The 19,087-nt window shown below is 46.0% G+C and overlaps 1 protein-coding gene across 4 annotated transcripts in view; it reads right to left on the reverse strand.

The window, feature by feature from the left end:
• Window positions 1-19,087, reverse strand: part of GRK3 (G protein-coupled receptor kinase 3) — a 556,585-nt gene that overhangs the window by 109,560 nt on the left and 427,938 nt on the right. For all 4 annotated transcript variants that reach the window (XM_063913215.1, XM_063913214.1, XM_063913217.1 and 1 more), the window contains exon 4: window positions 648-749. In XM_063913215.1, coding sequence (XP_063769285.1) covers window positions 648-749 — 102 coding nt within the window. The remainder of the gene's footprint in view (window positions 1-647; window positions 750-19,087) is intronic.

Consider the following 19,087-nt stretch of genomic DNA (forward strand, 5'->3'; position numbering starts at 1 on the left):
CCTCTTACCTCTTTTTCTGTTATTATTCAGTCTTGATTTATTACAGTTTGTTCCCAAATATAAACCACAATGGAATATGCTGGTGCTACATAAATAATAGCTAACAAAATTATTATACATAATTACCAGTAACATATATATAGCAGCTCAGATTTAGGATAATAGGTCTTATATCGCCTATCATGCTACAGAACCATATATTTTATGACTTATACAAGATCAATTCATCTTTAGAACAACACCCCTCGGACCTAATAGACCATTATTTCATACCAGGTAAAGACAGTTGTAAAACTGTTAAAGGTGAAAGCAGACCAAAATAAAGTACTGTGTGAATTCTTTTGCAGCAGGTGCAAGAGACCATACTCTACAATTAATGTACTAGATGGGAGCATTGCTGGTACTGTATTATGTACACTAAGTGGCTGTTTACCCCATTAAAAAAGGTGACAAAAGCAATCCAGCCCACTGTGCCAACAGATAAAAAAGCAAATAAGGTGTCATAGTATTTCTAACACCAAAGGAGGATGAATTTTTAAAAAAAATGTGCCGACATCCCTTCTCGCTCACTACCTAATTCCCCAAATGCCTGGAGACCAAAATGAAGCTTTCAGCAGGCGGCCTGAGAGATGAAGGAGAATACTTACATGTGAACAAGATAGTAACTCTTTCATTATATTTGTATCATAAATTTCTCGACTTCTGCAAAGACGGTCCTCCTCTGAATCCAGCTTCTCATACTCTTTTATCTAAAAGTGGAGAAAGGTAAATGCTTTATTGATGCGGTCTGCATCTTCATGCCATTTTGTAATATTTAGTATTTTTCCTCATCTTTTACTGTATCGAAAAAAAAAATAAAAAAAAATGTAATGATAAATTATCATGGCTGGTTTATAAATACCTAGATGTGGATAAATAAGCATTAATGAGTAAAGAGATTTATGTAGTCCCATTGGTCCTTCCACAGCTCTTCAAAGACTGAAGATGACGGAGGGTGATGATAAGCTGACACACATACTATTTACATAGCCTACATTTATGGAGGAAAATACAATTAATGTACAGTCTTTTTAAGAGAGGGATGGTTATTCAAAAACAATGTATAAAAGCAGTGTACAACAGCTACATGCAAATGTACAGATTTGTTCTCATACAGGTTTGCTGCAGTTGTGCTAAATGCCCCTCTTGTAGCGTCAGGTCCTGTGAGACTCTGCTAAAGCCCCCTGTACTCACCACAGGTTCTATTCGTACACTATGGGTGTTGTGGACACCCACAAGTAAGAATAGTCCCACGAGTGGGAATAGTCCCTGTGGGATGGCATTCTGTCTGCTGGCGTCGGCATGGTGACAGTCGGGATCCTGAGCGGCGGTCACATGGTTGCATCCCCCTCCAAGGTGCTTCAAAACAGTGAAGTGGTGACAATGGGAGACCAGGTTCTGCTCATACAAGAAATACTATGAGGAATGAAACATGCTAGAAGCTAAGGGAAATGCTTTGGATGTGTTCATATTATGCAGTGGAGTTGGTGTGGAATATTCTTAACACAAATTATATACTTCTGTTAGCTGAGAGCTCTATTTAAGACCTTGACAGGCAGCACTTAATAAAACCTAATGCTAGCCCAGTTAATGCAGCGCCCTAGAAGCCTGGGAAAATTCCTATGCTCAGATCTCTTTATTCTGACAGCAATGTAATAACAGATCCAGTGCCAATACTAGTACTCAGATTCAGCACTGCATTCAGATCAAGGCTGTTTTCTCACAAGAGTGCTAATCTGGACTTGCAGCACTTCGTGTTGCAGAGACAGACACTGCCTCACTGGCACACACCAAGATCACCTTCCTAATATTATGTTTGTTGAAAACCATTGCATTTTAAATAACACAAGACCTGGAGGGAGACTTCCTTCTGGAGAGCAAATCTCCTAAGATGTTTATAACATTACCTAACACAGTGATGGCTAACCTGGACACTCCAGCTGTTGTTGAACTACACATCCCAACATGCCCTGCTACAGGTTTGCTATTTGGCCATGCTAAAGCTGATGCAGGGCATGCTGGGATGTGTAGGTCAACAACAGCTGGAGTGTCAAGGTTAGCCACCACTGGCCTAACATGTACAAAACCTCCCAAAAACCTGCATTTGTAAATAATGGGCCCTACACACTGGCAGATAAAACAGAACGATATGAACGTTCTCATTCATAAATGAACGAGGACTCGTTCATATCGTTCTGTGTGTAGGCACCAATGATTAATGATGCACGGCCCCGCACTCGTTAATCGTTGGTGCCCCGTCGCTTATGCATGCAGGCCAATATGGATGAGATTGTACATAATAGCATGCATTGCTATGGAGCCGGGTGACGGGGGGAGTGAAGAAACTTCACCGCCCCGCCGCCGGGTCGGCCGTATCCGCCGTCGGGCAGCTCGGCGGCGGATCGGTATGTGTGTAGGGCCCATTAGAGTTATATCTTGGTATGGCAGTGCAGAGGTGTTTATTATTGCAATGCGGAGGCCGACAGGGGAAGCAGCTTGCTAGTAATGCCCAATAGACAAATGATGCATCCTCAGACTGCTTTGCATTTCATCGCTCTCTCTCTGCATGCATACATACATACATACATACATACAACGACCACAAAGTGTGCATATGAAAATAGGGCTCTCACATGTATAACCATGTACCACTGGAAAGTAAAAATAATGCAATATTTGTGTGGGAGATAATGCTATTAACATGCAATAGTAAGTTACACAATTACGTTAAAGGTACATAAGAATTTCTGATAAAGATGTTTAGAATGTCCTTTAAACAATAAACTCAATTGGTTTATGAAAGTAAAATAAAGTGTTTGATGTGTTCTGTTGTTGGTGGCGTTTGTATGTCCTACGCATGTACAGTTTACCTTGCTCACAAGATTTAAGACATGCTGGTGTGTGTGCGCTAAATGGGTTGGATGATGTGAATGAATAACAGCACTGTGTGATATGCTGAACTTGCATAAAGAGTAATAATAGGATTTTGATAACCTACCGGTAAATCCTTTTCTCCTAGTCCGTAGAGGATGCTGGGGACGACATCAAGACCATGGGGTATAGACGGGATCCGCAGGAGACATGGGCACTCTAAAGACTTTTCATTGGGTGTGAACTGGCTCCTCCCTATATGCCCCTCCTCCAGACCTCAGTTGTAGGAACTGTGCCCAGGGAGACTGACATTTCAAGGAAAGGAATTACTTAACTAGTGGTGAGATATCTACCAACTCACACCCTCAACCATGCCGCACACATGGCATTCAACATAACACATGCCAACAGGCATGAACTAATTGCAGCAACATGCTGAAACCAAGATAACACAACTTGTGTAACTGTAATAACTAAACTGCAGGTAAAGAACGCACTGGGACGGGCGCCCAGCATCCTCTACGGACTAGGAGAAAAGGATTTACTGGTAGGTTATCAAAATCCTATTTTCTCATATGTCCTAGAGGATGCTGGGGACGACATCAAGACCATGGGATCTATACCAAAGCTCCAGTACGGGTGGGAGAGTGCGGATGACCCTGCAGCACCGATTGACCAAACTTTAGGTCCTCATCGGCCAAGGTGTCAAACTTGTAGAACTTAGTTAAGGTGTTTGACCCTGACCAAGTAGCTGCTCGGCAAAGTTGTAATGCCGAGACCCCCCCGGGCAGCCGCCCAGGATGAGCCCACCTTCCTAGTGGAGTGGGCCTTTACCGACGTCGGTAACGGCAATCCAGCTGTAGTATGAGCTTGCTGAATCGTATTTCTAATCCAACGTGCAATAGTCTGCTTAAAAGCAGGACAGCCAATCTTGTTGTGATCATGCAGGACAAACAGAGCCTCTGTTTTCCGTATACGAGCTGTTCTAGCAACATGGATTTTCAAAGCTCTAACCACATCTAGAGACTTTGAATCAGTGAATGTGTCAGTAACTACTGGCACCACAATAGGTTGATTTATGTGAAAAGCAGAAACCACCTTTGGAAGAAAACGTTGGCGAGTCCGCACCTCTGCCCTATCTTTATGGAAAATCAGGTAAGGGCTCTTGTGAGACAAGGCCCCCAATTCAGACACACGCCTTGCGGATGCCAAAGCCAAAAGCATCACCACTTTCCAAGTGAGAAACTTCAACTCTATCTTTTGTAGAGGCTCAAACTAATCCGATTGAAGGAACTGCAATACCACGTTAAGGTCCCATGGTGCCACTGGAGGCACTAATGGAGGCTGGATGTGCAGAACCACTTTCACAAAGGTCTGAACCTCTGGAAGAGAGGCCAATTGTTTCTGAAAGAACACTGACAAGGCCGAAATCTGGACCTTGATTGATCCCAATCGGAGGCCCGCCTACACACCATCCTGCAAAAAATGGAGAAAACGTCCCAAGTGAAACTCTTCCGTAGGAGCTTTCTTGGATTCACACCAAGATACATATTTTCTCCAAATACAGTGGTAATGTTTTGACGTTACTCCCTTTCTGGCCTGAATAAGGGTGGGGATGACCTCCTCGGGAATACCCTTCCTGACTAGGATACGGCGCTCAACAGCCATGCCATCAAACGTAGCCGCGATAAGTCTTGGTACACGCACGGCCCCTGCTGCAGCAGGTCCTCTCGAGGAGGAAGAGGCCGAGGATCTTCTATGAGCAACTGCTGAAGATCTGGGTACCAAGCCCTGCTTGGCCAGTCTGGGGCAATGAAGATTGCTCGAACCCTTGTTTTTCTTATGATCCTGAGTACTTTTGGGATCAGCAGAAGTGGAGGGAAGACATATACTGACGGAAAAACCCACTGGGTCACCAGTGCATCCACTGCTACTGCTTGAGGGTCTCTCGACCTGGAACAGTATCTCTGAAGCTTCTTGTTGAGACAAGACACCATCATGTCTATTTGAGGAACTCCCCAAAGACTTGTCACCTCTGCAAAGACTTCTTGGTGGAGGCCCCACTCTCCTGGATGGAGATCGTGTCTGCTGAGGAAGTCTGCTTCCCAGTTGTCTACTCCCAGAATGAATATTGTCGACAGAGCTTGTAGATGTTTTTCTGCCCAGCGGAGGATTTTTGTTGCCTCTGCCATTGCCGCTCTGCTTTTCGTTCTGCCCTGCCTGTTTATGTATGCGACTGCTGTTACATTGTCCGCCTGGATCTGCACGGGACGATCTTGAAGAAGATGTACCGCTTGTTGAAGGCCGTTGTAAATGGCTCTTAGCTCCAGCACGTTTATGTGAAGGCAGGCTTCCTGATGTGACCAACGTCCCTGGAAGTTTTCTCCCTGAAAGACTGCTCCCCAGCCTCGGAGACTTGCATCCGTGGTTACTAGGACCCAGTCCTGAATGCCGAACCTGCGTCCCTCTAGCAGGTGAGAGCTGTACAACCACCACAGAAGCGAAATCCTGTTTTTTTACGACAGGATTATCTTTCTGTGCATGTGTAGGTGTGACCCTGACCACTTGTCCAACAGGTCCCACTGGAATACTCTGCCATGGAACCTGCCAAACTGTATGGCCTCGTAGGCCGCCACCATCTTCCCCAACAACCGAATGCACTGATGGATCGACACACTTGATGGTTTCAATATCTGTTTGACCATTTTCTGGATTTCCAGAGCCTTTTCCAGCGGAAGAAATACTCTCTGAACTTCTGTGTCCAGAATCATCCCGAGGAAAGACAACCTTGTCGTCGGTTCCAACTGTGACTTTGGGTAATTTATGATCCACCCGTGTTGTTGGAGTATTGACAGAGAGAGGGATATGTTTTGTAATAACTGCTCCCTGGATCTCGCCTTTATCAGGAGGTCGTCCAGATAAGGGATTATATTGACTCCTTTCTGACGGAGGACCATCATCTCCGCCATCACCTTGGTGAATACCCTCGGCGCCGTGGAGAGACCGAAAGGTAACGTCTGGAATTGGTAATGGCAATCCTGAATCGCGAATCTCAGATAAGCCTGGTGAGGATAAATGGAAACATGCAGGTAAGCATCCTTTATGTCCACCGACACCAAGTAGCCCCCCTCCTCCAGACTGGCAATCACCGCCCGAAGTGATTCCATCTTGAACTTAAAGCTTTTCAGGAAGAAATTCAGATTTTTTAGATTTAGGATCGGTCTGACCGAGCCGTCCGGCTTCGGAACAACAAAAAGGCTTGAATAAAAACCCCGCCCTTGTTGTGACAACGGTACCAGGACTATGACCTGGACTTGACATAATTTTTTGGATTGCCGCTGTTACTGCTTCTCTCTCTGGCGGAGAAGCTGGCCAGGTCGATTTGAAAAATCGGCATGGGGGAACGTCTTGAAACTCTAGTTTGTATTCCTGGGATACTATTTGCAACACCCAGGGGTCCAGGCCAGACAGAATCCAATCCTGGCTGAAGAGTTTGAGACGTGCCCCCACCCGAGCGGCCTCCCGCAAGGGAGTTCCAGCGTCATGCTGGGGATTTGGCAGAATTAGGGGTAGACTTTTGCTCTTGGGAACCTGGAGCCAGTGTGGGCTTCTTTCCCCTTTCCGCAAAGAAGGGTGAACCTCTCGTCTTTTTGTATTTATTGGGCCGAAAGGACTGCATTTGCGGGTGATAGGTCTTTTTTGCCGGTGCAGGTGCAGAGGGCAAAAATGTTGACTTACCTGCGGTAGCCGCCGAGACTAACGCATCCAGGCCATCGCCAAATAAGGCCTCACCTTTATATGGGAGAGCCTCCATGTTTCTTTTGGAATCTGCATCCGCGTTTCACTGGCGAATCCATAACGCCCGCCTAGCCGATACTGCCATGGTAGCGGCTTGTGAACTCAAGAGTCCAATATCCTTCATTGCTTCCAGCATGTAGGCGGCAGCATCCTTGATATTCCCTAACTTAAGGAGTATCTCATCTTTATCAATCGTGTCAATTTCTGATGACACGCTTTCTGACCATTTTCCAATAGCGTGACTCACCCATGCGCAGGCAATAGTTGGCCTGAGCAGTGTACCATTGGTAACATAAATGGATTTCAATGTCGTTTCCATTTTGCGGTCTGCCGTTTTTTTAAGAGAAGCCGTGCCAGGAGCAGGGAAAATTACCTTCTTTGTCAACCTGGAAAGTGCACTGTCTAACACAGGGGGTGACTCCCATTTTTTCCTGTCTTCAACCGGGAAAGGATAAGATATGTGAATCCCTTTGGGAATACCAAATTTTTTATCAGGATTCACCCACATCCCTTCAAACAGAGCATTTAGTTCGTGTGAAGGAGGGAACGTGACTTAGGATTTATTTTCCTTACATAAATAAGCTTTCTCCTGAGGTACAGGAGTGCTTTCTGTAACCTCCAACACGTCCCTTATAGCCACAATCATATATTGTATACTTTTTGCCAATTTATGAACTCTCTCTCTGGATTCACTATTGTCGACACAAGAATCAGAATCCGTGTCAGTATCAGTGTTTACAACATTTGCAAATGGTCTCTTATGTGACCCAGGGGGGCCGCCCGCATAAGGAATAACAGCATCCTGAAAAATCACATATTCCACAGATTTTCTCCAGCATGCAGCCTTAGATTCAGACTTATCCAATCTACGGAAAATCAGATGCATACTGTCACGTAGCTCTTTCACCCATGCAGGCTCTTGGTGTGCCGGTAGCGCCACCACATTACAACTCTGTGTCCCTAAAATGGCTTCCTCCGGGGAGGAACTCCCTGCCTCAGACATGCCTCACACGTGTACACCACACTCACAGACACACTGGGACTTATTTTGGGGACAGACCCATAGTAAAATCTGTCAGAGGGACACAGGATAGGAGCAGCCAGTCCACAAACCCAGCGCCAGTACTGCCTGTGAACACAGTATGTCCACAGCCCAAAAGCGCTTTTAAATAGTAATATACACTATCAAATGCACCACAATCGCTTTGTGCCCCCCCCTTTATAGCACCCTGTACTTGTCAGAAGTGGAGGAGAGGACCAGCGTGTTCTCTGCAGCCTGAGAAGAGAGAAAATGGCGCTGAGTAGTGTGCTGGCTGCCTGAGGAAGAAGCTCCGCCCTTTTTACCTCCTATTTATACAGGCGGGGGTAGGGCTGTGTCTGGGCATCTTATGCCCCCTTTTAGCCAGTTTGAGGTATTTTTCTTGCTGCCCGGGGCGCCCCCCCCCCGCGCCCTGCACCCTGCAGTGCCTGTGTGTGTGGGCAGCAATGGCGCGCTGCGCTCCCGCCAGCCGCGCCGCACCTCAGCCGTCACTTACTTGATTGAAGATCATTCTTCTCATACTCACCTGTCTTCTGACTTCTGGCTCTGTGAGGGGGGTGACGATGTGCTGTGGGAGTGAGCATAAAGACACGGCTAGCGTTCAGTTCCCTTCAGGAGCTAATGGTGTCCTGTCAGCCAGAAGCAGAGCCATGAAACTCTGAGGAAGTTGGTTCTGCTTCTGCCCCCTCAGTCCCACGAAGCAGGGAGTCTGATGCCAGCAGATCTCACTGAAAATAACCTAACATAAGTCTTTTCAGAGAAACTCAGTAGAGCTCCTCAGAGTGCATCCAGTCGACCTGGGCACATTTCTAAAACTGGAGGTCTTGAGGAGGGGCATAGAAGGAGGAGCCAGTTTACACCCAATGAAAAGTCTTTAGAGTGCCCATGTCTCCTGCGGATCCCATGTATACCCCATGGTCTTGATGTCGTCCCCAGGACGTATGAGAAAATTATATCCTAACTGCGGACTACAAATCATATTTAGCTCTCCACGTGCCAATCAAATACTATTGAGTTATGTATTCATTAATATGAATTTTCTAATACAAATACATGTATGGTACGGACATATCATAACCAAGTCAAAAGAAATTGTTTGCCGTTCTGACGTTTTACCTGAAACTGCAGACTAGTTCTTGTTTAACAAAGCACAAGAAGCATGGATTAAAACAAATTGGCGAGACTGAGAAGAATGCATACTGGTATACTGCATGACCCAGATGTAGAGGTCATGATTACTCAAAACAATACAGGCTAGTAATATTTTGCTTCTCTGTGATTCACATAAAGAGTAGGTCAATAAGTGGTCTTTTGCCATGACACAATTAAATGGTTGCAAAACAGTGTTTGGACTGATCTGTCCATTAACATGGGTCAAATGCAATTTAAGGCCATTCACCTTTCTAAAAATGTATTAACTTGGACGGAAACTATGTGTAATAAATGTCATGCTGTTCACATAACAGTGATTTGTCTTATTAGGATTTAAAAGTTCTAGGTCACTTGTATGTGTATATATAATATTGTTCTAATTCAGAGCTGTCCAGCTGGTGGGCCACGTGTTGGTACACTCCCCCAGATAGTCCCGATTTGTGGTGTCTGAAAGTTGTGAGGAGCTCTAAGATGGTGCTAAGAAGTATCATTACAGAATGTGTGTACTTGTGGAAAGAAAAACGCACTCCTAAAAATATGCCCCGTTTACTTAATTTTAATAATCTTACTCTACTAAATGAAATCTAGTGTTTTCACTACTCTGAAAAACTAGGCGGACTAGTGCGTTGACACAGAGCTTCTCCCACCACCAAGTACAAACTTCCGCTCCAGCACCTACTATGTCACATTGCTCCAAACACCTGTGCAAAATGTAGCAAAACCAGCAAGGCACGTGGCAAGGAGAATTCGCACCATCCCACGGATATTTTGCAATTTATTTATGACGTTCAAGGAGCGTAAGAGGACCTTAAAAGAGACTGATACAAGTGTGAATGAATCCTTATGCAAACAGCATAGCATTTCCACTGCATTATACAGTACTGTGCAAAAGTTTTAGGCAGGTGTGGGAAAAATGAAGCAAAGTAAGAATGCTTTCAAAAAATAAGAATTTACTTACCGATAATTCTATTTCTCGTAGTCCGTAGTGGATGCTGGGAACTCCGTAAGGACCATGGGGAATAGCGGCTCCGCAGGAGACTGGGCACAAAAGTAAAGCTTTAGGACTACCTGGTGTGCACTGGCTCCTCCCCCTATGACCCTCCTCCAAGCCTCAGTTAGGATACTGTGCCCGGACGAGCGTACACAATAAGGAAGGATTTTGAATCCCGGGTAAGACTCATACCAGCCACACCAATCACACCGTACAACCTGTGATCTGAACCCAGTTAACAGCATGATAACAGCGGAGCCTCTGAAAAGATGGCTCACAACAACAAAAACCCGATTTTTGTAACAGCAACTATGTACAAGTATTGCAGACAATCCGCACTTGGGATGGGCGCCCAGCATCCACTACGGACTACGAGAAATAGAATTATCGGTAAGTAAATTCTTATTTTCTCTGACGTCCTAGTGGATGCTGGGAACTCCGTAAGGACCATGGGGATTATACCAAAGCTCCCAAACGGGCGGGAGAGTGCGGATGACTCTGCAGCACCGAATGAGAGAACTCCAGGTCCTCCTCAGCCAGGGTATCAAATTTGTATAATTTAGCAAACGTGTTTGCCCCTGACCAAGTAGCTGCTCGGCAAAGTTGTAAAGCCGAGACCCCTCGGGCAGCCGCCCAAGATGAGCCCACCTTCCTTGTGGAATGGGCTTTTACTGATTTAGGCTGTGGCAGGCCTGTCACAGAATGTGCAAGCTGAATTGTACTACAAATCCAACGAGCAATAGTCTGCTTAGAAGCAGGAGCACCCAGCTTGTTGGGTGCATACAGGATAAACAGCGAGTCAGATTTTCTGACTCCAGCCGTCCTGGAAACATATATTTTCAGGGCCCTGACTACATCCAGCAACTTGGAGTCCTCCAAGTCCCTAGTAGCCGCAGGTACCACAACAGGCTGGTTTAGGTAAAACGCTGAAACAACCTTAGGGAGAAATTGAGGACGAGTCCTCAATTCTGCCCTGTCCGTATGAAAAATTAGGTAAGGGCTTTTATAGGATAAAGCCGCCAATTCTGACACACGCCTGGCCGAAGCCAGGGCCAACAGCATTACCACTTTCCATGTGAGATATTTTAAGTCCACAGTGGTGAGTGGTTCAAACCAATGTGATTTTAGGAACCCCAAAACTACATTGAGATCCCAAGGTGCCACTGGAGGCACAAAAGGAGGCTGTATATGCAGTACCCCCTTGACAAACGTCTGAACTTCAGGAACTGAAGCCAGTTCTTTCTGGAAGAAAATCGACAGGGCCGAAATTTGAACCTTAATGGACCCTAATTTTAGGCCCATAGACTGTCCTGTTTGCAGGAAATGACCCAGTTGAAATTCCTCTGTAGGGGCCTTCCTGGCCTCGCACCACGCAACATATTTACGCCAAATACGGTGATAATGTTGTGCGGTTACATCCTTCCTGGCTTTGATCAGGGTAGGGATGACTTCATCCGGAATGCCTTTTTCCTTCAGGATCCGGCGTTCAACCGCCATGCCGTCAAACGCAGTCGCGGTAAGTCTTGGAACAGACAGGGTCCCTGCTGGAGCAGGTCCCTTCTTAGAGGTAGAGGCCACGGGTCCTCTGTGAGCATCTCTTGAAGTTCCGGGTACCAAGTCCTTCTTGGCCAATCCGGAGCCACGAGTATAGTTCTTACTCCTCTCCGTCTTATAATTCTCAGTACCTTGGGTATGAGAGGCAGAGGAGGGAACACATACACTGACTGGTACACCCATGGTGTTACCAGAGCGTCCACAGCTATTGCCTGAGGGTCCCTTGACCTGGCGCAATACCGGTCTAGTTTTTTGTTGAGGCGGGACGCCATCATGTCCACCTTTGGTTTTTCCCAACGGTGCACAATCATGTGGAAGACTTCTGGATGAAGTCCCCACTCTCCCGGGTGGAGGTCGTGCCTGCTGAGGAAGTCTGCTTCCCAGTTGTCCACTCCCGGAATGAACACTGCTGACAGTGCTATCACATGATTTTCCGCCCAGCGAAGAATCCTTGCAGCTTCTGCCATTGCCCTCCTGCTTCTTGTGCCGCCCTGTCTGTTTACGTGGGCGACTGCCGTGATGTTGTCTGACTGGATCAGCACCGGCTGACCTTGAAGCAGAGGTCTTGCTAGGCTTAGAGCATTGTAGATGGCCCTTAGCTCCAGGATATTTATGTGAAGTGATGTAGGTAAGCATCTTTGATGTCCAGAGACACCATATAATCCCCTTCTTCCAGGTTTGCAATCACTGCTCTGAGTGACTCCATCTTGAATTTGAACCTCTGTATGTAAGTGTTCAAGGATTTTAGATTTAAAATTGGTCTCACCGAGCCGTCCGGTACCACAAACAGTGTGGAATAATACCCCTTTCCCTGTTGCAGGAGGGGTACCTTGATTATCACCTGCTGGGAATACAGCTTGTGAATGGCTTGCAATACTGCCTCCCTGTCTGAGGGAGACGTCGGTAAAGCAGACTTTAGGAAACGGCGAGGGGGAGACGTCTCGAATTCCAATTTGTACCCCTGAGATACCACCTGAAGGATCCAGGGGTCCACTTGCGAGTGGGCCCACTGCGCGCTGAACTTCTTGAGACGGGCCCCCACCGTGCCTGAGTCCGCTTGTAAAGCCCCAGCGTCATGCTGAGGACTTTGCGGAGGCGGGAGAGGGCTTCTGTTCCTGGGAACTGGCTGTGTGCTGCAGCCTTTTTCCTCTCCCTGTGCCACGGGGCAGAAATGAGGAGCCTTTTGCCCGCTTGCCCTTATGGGGCCGAAAGGACTGCGCCTGATAATACGGCGTCTTCTTATGTTGAGAGGCTACCTGGGGTAAAAATGTGGATTTTCCAGCAGTTGCCGTGGCTACCAGGTCTGATAGACCTACCCCAAATAACTCCTCCCCCTTATAAGGCAATACTTCCATGTGCCTTTTGGAATCCGCATCACCTGACCACTGCTGCGTCCATAACCCTCTTCTTGCAGAAATGGACAGCGCGCTAACTCTTGATGCCAGTCGGCAAATATCCCTCTGCGCATCACGCATATATAAAAATGCATCTTTTAAATGCTCTATAGTCAGTAATATACTGTCCCTATCTAGGGTATCAATATTTTCAGTCAGGGAATCCGACCACGCCACCCCAGCACTGCACATCCAGGCTGAGGCGATTGCCGGTCGCAGTATAACACCCGTGTGAGTGTATATACATTTTAGGATATTCTCCTGCTTTCTGTCGGCAGGTTCCTTTAGGGCGGCCGTATCAGGAGAGGGTAGTGCCACCTGTTTAGACAAGCGTGTGAGCGCTTTATCCACCCTAGGGGGTGTTTCCCAACGTGCCCTATCCTCTGGCGGGAACGGGTATGATGCCAATAACCTTTTAGGAATTATCAGTTTTTTATCGGGGGAAACCCACGCCTCATCACACACTTCATTTAATTCCTCGGATACAGGAAAAACTACAGGCAGTTTTTTCTCACCAAACATAATACCCTTTTTAGTGGTACTTGTATTATCAGAAATATGCAAAACATTTTTCATTGCCTCAATCATGTAACGTGTGGCCCTACTGGAAGTTACATTTGTCTCATCATCGTCGACACTGGAGTCAGTATCCGTGTCTGTGTCTGCCATCTGAGGTAACGGGCGTTTTAGAGCCCCTGATGGCGTTTGAGACCCCTGGACAGGCTGAGTAGCCGGCTGTCTCATATCGTCAACTGTCTTTCGTAAAGAGCTGACATTGTCACGCAATTCCTTCCATAAGCTCATCCACTCAGGTGTCGACTCCCTAGGGGGTGACAACTCTATTATAGGCAATTGCTCCGCCTCCATCTCATTTTCCTCCTCAAACATGTCGATACAATCGTACCGACACACCGCACACACACAGGGAATGCTCTGATAGAGGACAGGACCCCACTAGCCCTTTGGGGAGACAGAGGGAGAGTATGCCAGCACACACCAGAGCGCTATATATAGACAGGAATACCACTATATAACGAGCTTTTCCCTTTATAGCTGCTGTTATTATCAAAACTGCGCCAAATTAGTGCCCCCCCCTCTCTTTTTTACCCTTTTCTGTAGTGCAGGACTGCAGGGGAGAGTCAGGGAGACGTCCTTCCAGCGGAGCTGTGATGGAAAATGGTGCCCGTGTGCTGAGGAGATAGGCTCCGCCCCCTTCTCGGCGGCCTTTTCTCCCGCTTTTTGGTGAATTCTGGCAGGGGTTAAAATACATCCATATAGCCCTGGGGGTTATATGTGGTGTATTTTCGCCAGCCAAGGTGTTTTACATTGCTGCTCAGGGCGCCCCCCCCTAGCGCCCTGCACCCTCAGTGACCGGAGTGTGAAGTGTGCCTGAGGAGCAATGGCGCACAGCTGCAGTGCTGTGCGCTACCTTGTTGAAGACTGATGTCTTCTGCCGCCGATTTTTCCGGACCTCTTCTTGCTTCTGGCTCTGTAAGGGGGCCGGGGGCGCGGCTCTGGGACCGGACTCCGAGGCTGGGCCTGTGTTTGGTCCCTCTGGAGCTAATGGTGTCCAGTAGCCTAAGAAGCCCAAGCTGGCTGCAAGCAGGCAGGTTCGCTTCTTCTCCCCTTAGTCCCACGATGCAGTGAGCCTGTTGCCAGCAGGTCTCACTGAAAATAAAAAACCTAAAACTAAACTTTCACTAAGAAGCTCAGGAGAGCCCCTAGTGTGCACCCTTCTCGGCCGGGCACAAACATCTAACTGAGGCTTGGAGGAGGGTCATAGGGGGAGGAGCCAGTGCACACCAGGTAGTCCTAAAGCTTTACTTTTGTGTCCAGTCTCCTGCGGAGCCGCTATTCCCCATGGTCCTTACGGAGTTCCCAGCATCCACTAGGACGTCAGAGAAATAGAAGTGTTAATAGAAGAAATATCTAACTCAAATAGATATTTGGTGTGACCACCCTTTGCCTTCAAAAACAGCATCAATTCTTGCACACAGTTTTTGAAAGAACTCGACAGGGAGCTTGTTCCAACATCTTTGAGAACCAATCACAGATCTTCTGTGGATGTAGGCTTGCTCAAATCCTTCAGTCTCTCCATGTAATCCCAGATAGACTCAATGTTGAGATCAGGGTCCTGTGGGGGCCATATCATCACTTCCAGGACTCCTTGTTCTTCTTTACACTAAAGATAGTTCTTAATGACATTTGATGTATGTTTGGGGTCATTATCCTGCAGCAGAATAAGTTTGGAGCTGATTAAGATGCCTCTCTGATGGTATTGCATTCTCACTTAGCAGAATTTATTTCCATACCTGCCTTAAACTTTTGCACAGTACTGTATATTTCAATACCACATTCTGCACAAGCTGGCTTAAAAATTTGTTTTACTCTAATAAGAGGCATTATAAAAAGGCCAATACAGATTCATTAGCCCATCAGCAATACTCCCACTTTTCCAGTCAAGGAATTCATACAGGTACAGATACCAGTTAACCTAAATATTCTGAAAACAGGAATATTTCGGCCCTATAGTGACGTCATGGCGTGGCCACCAATCACAGACAGGTGGAGGAGGGATCAGTATGAATTACCAACTGTCGGGATGCCGGCCGTCAGTATACAGACAACAGTATCCCGCCCGTCAGTATGCCGGCAGCGGGGCGACAGTACCCTTGCGGGCTCGCTGCGCTTGCTACACTGCGGGGTCGGTGGCTTGCTGTGCTCACCACAGGTTCTATTCCCACTCTTTGGGTGTCGTGGACACCCACGAGTGGGGATAGCCCCTGTGAGCCAAAATTCCGACTGGCGGCATTGTCAGCAGTCGGGATTCCAGCGTCGGTATCCTGACCACCGGAATCTCCCGACGGCTGGCAATTTAACTGCATCCCGTGGAGGAGTAGTTTTGCAGCCATTCCCTCACCGTCACTACTCCCAAGACCCACCACTAACCCCCACCAACACGCAGACCCTACCACTGCCAACCCCCTGGACCCCCCCCCCACCCGTCAACACGCCGAACCCCGCCATGGACCCCTGGAATCTGTCTGGATTACAGGTATTATGTTACCAATAAAATCCCCATATCCCGAATGCTCCTGTTCCCGAGCATTCCACATATGGGATACTCGACCTGTACTCTGTATAAAGTAAAGTTGGTGGTTATTGTGCCTCAAGCCCACTATTTAAATTTAAGTTAAATATTCTCCTGCACCTTTCAAGCTTTATTGGCAGCTAACGAGTTACAAGGGTAAGTAAAGAACAAAAGACCGCACTATAGTAACATACTGCAAAAACAAATGCAGTCAAACATGTCTAGTTCACTGTGTACTGCACCTAAAGCTACATTCTTATAGAAAGTGTGAGGAAAGCCCTGTGTTCCACCCAGTTGCTTGGTAACTATGGGATTTCCCAAGCACAGGTTGCTAAGTGAGTTTATTAGCATATACATGTACAGGCATATTGTAGTTATTTATACTCAAAAGCAAAAACTTTTTTTTTTTGCACCACATAATAAAAGATAAAGCCAAGAGCAAATTACTTTTGTTTTTGTGCTAAATATATCTGGTTCTCCTGTTGGCTTTTCAAACCAATTATCCCATATGTACCTCTGATTCTCTCCTCTGCTTCTAGAAGTATGCATGCATCTGCTGCTAATAAAAATAAGGATCACTGATACGTTTGAGAATCTACATGCTATACAATGTGTGATAACAGTATTATAAGAGGATGACTACATTCTTTACAATGCGCACAGACTGCCCCCGGATCATTGGGGAGAAAGCAGTCTGCCACCAATACTTTCAATCATTTTTCATTGTACAAGAAAATGTGCATAGATTGTATACCCACTTAGATGGTAATACGAGCAGCGGGACATGGCGGTGAGATCCAATGGCACACTAAGTGAATATGCCCCTAAGAATTCTTAGAACAAAAACTGTGCACAATTGTTACCAGCTACAATTTAGCCCATGCATACAGGCACATTCAGATTAAAATTTTTTACATAACAACTATACTGTGTATCATTAGTTGAACTAAACAGAGAAACTAAAGGGCCCTACAGACTGGGCAACCCGCCGCTGAGCTGCCCAACCGCCGATATGGAAGACGGGGACGCGGCGGCAGGGGGGGGAGGTGAAGGGGGGAGTGAAGTTTCTTCACTCCCCCCGTCACCCGGCTCCATAGCGATGCATACTAATATGGACAATCTCGTCCATATTGACCTGCATGCATAAGCGACGGGGCACCAGCAATTAACGAGCGCGGGGCCGTGCATCGTTAATGCCTACACACTGCACGATATCGAAAACGTTTATATCGTGCAGTGAGATTTGCCAGTGTGTAGGGCCCTTTAGAATTTGGTGACAGATAAAAACAACAAGGCACACGTACAGATGTGTCCTCATACATCTCTGCTGCAGTCATGCCAAACAGTCCCATTTGGCAGGCCAGGTCGCATGAGAATCTTTTAGCGCCTTTTTTCCCCGAAAATACATCTTCGTTGCAATCTTAGTTGCAATGCAGTGCGACTAGGATGCACGAGAAGACAGTGCTGATTAATTTGATATGACACTTGTATATCTTTGAGCAACTGAGTTTCTGAATCTGTACACAAAGTGCTACAATGTAGCAACCGCAGTTTTTTTCCCAATACAAGTTCTGTTATGCTCCATATACAGACTCAGTTACAGTGTCATATCAAATTAATCAGTAAAGACAGAACATATAAGTAGTTGCACAATAAACAAATAGAGCAGCCCGTATTAATGTTAACAAAAGGTTTCTCAAATAACCTCCAAATACAGTAGGAAAAAGAATATGTAACAGAAATACAATGGCGCTAAATCTGAACCATAGAGAGCAATATGGATAATCACCCTTATAATAATCCTCAACGTGGGTCAGTTCCTAAATGAGGGAAGACAGTCCATACGACGTTTTGATTTCTTCTTATAATCAATAATGAAATCTGATAAAACAAGAAGAGACTGTGCCCACTCAGCATCAAAACTCAGTTTGAGGCAGAGTGTGTTAAAGGCACAGAAGACAGATGATCGTGCAGTAAACGCAAATATAAGGAGTATTACTTTGTTAATAAACCAATGCACTCACAATAATGAAGTGTTTAAGAGCATATCATCAATCCATCCTGAGATAATTTCCCAGATCAGGGTGGCCAATTTGTGAATGTTTCCCTGGTTTTCACAAAAACCTGATAAAACAAAAACCTGCGTCCACCGTTTTAAAGCGAAATGTAGTGGATACACAGAAAAAAGATCATAGTGCAATACCTTTTATCTTAAAAGGATAGTTTTTATTTACAACACCGCACTCACAATGTAAAAGATGAATAAAAGCATATAATACATCACTCCACATAGAGTCCTCTCTGGTCTGAAGGGAAAATCTCTGGTGCTCCCAGGTTATAGAAAAGATTTTTTCAAATAACTGCTGCCAGACACAGAAATAGCCACTCTCTACTTCCTCCTGCTGAAACTGTCGTCCCTCATTTAGGAACTGACCCACGTTGAGGATTATTATAAGGGTGATTATCCATATTGCTCTCCATGGTTCAGATTTAGCGCCATTGTATTTCTGTTACATATCAAATTAATCAGCACAGTCTCCTCATGCCTCCTAGTCACATTGCGTTACAACTAAGATGCATTTGCGCCAAAAAGGACGCCCAGCGGTAGCAGAGTTGAACGAAACCTGGCAGCTCACTCACGCCAGGCGTCTCATGCTGCATGGGGTACTGAGGCTAGAAGTATGATGCAGCATCTGCGGTCTGTTACTAGAAAACTCATATGCTCTTTGATCCCTAGTGAAGTTATTTTTATGTAGACCATGCATCACTTTTACAAAAAATCTTTTGTTATTTCAGACACAGTCTACAGCACTAAAAAGTGTTCTAGGCAAGTACTCGCCAATGACAAAAATCGTGGTATTACTCACATTTCTACAAACTCCTCTGTTACCAGCTGCAATGTAACCCATACAGGCACTTTCAGCGTAGGATTCTTTATACAACAGGCATATATCCTTGGCTGATAGAAAATAGCAACATAGCTCATCTGGCCCCCCTGTTTTTTGTTACTAAAAACCTCAGATGCACTTTGATCCCCAGCAAAGTTATTTATGTAGTGTAGACCATGCATCATATTTTCAGCACGCTTTAGTCTCCAGAACTGAAAAGAGTATTCTAGGCTAGAACTTGCCAAGGACATAGTGTTTTCACAACTTCTC

This window comes from Pseudophryne corroboree, chromosome 1 (genome assembly GCF_028390025.1).
Source record: "Pseudophryne corroboree isolate aPseCor3 chromosome 1, aPseCor3.hap2, whole genome shotgun sequence".
NCBI classification, from domain to species: Eukaryota; Metazoa; Chordata; class Amphibia; order Anura; family Myobatrachidae; genus Pseudophryne; species Pseudophryne corroboree.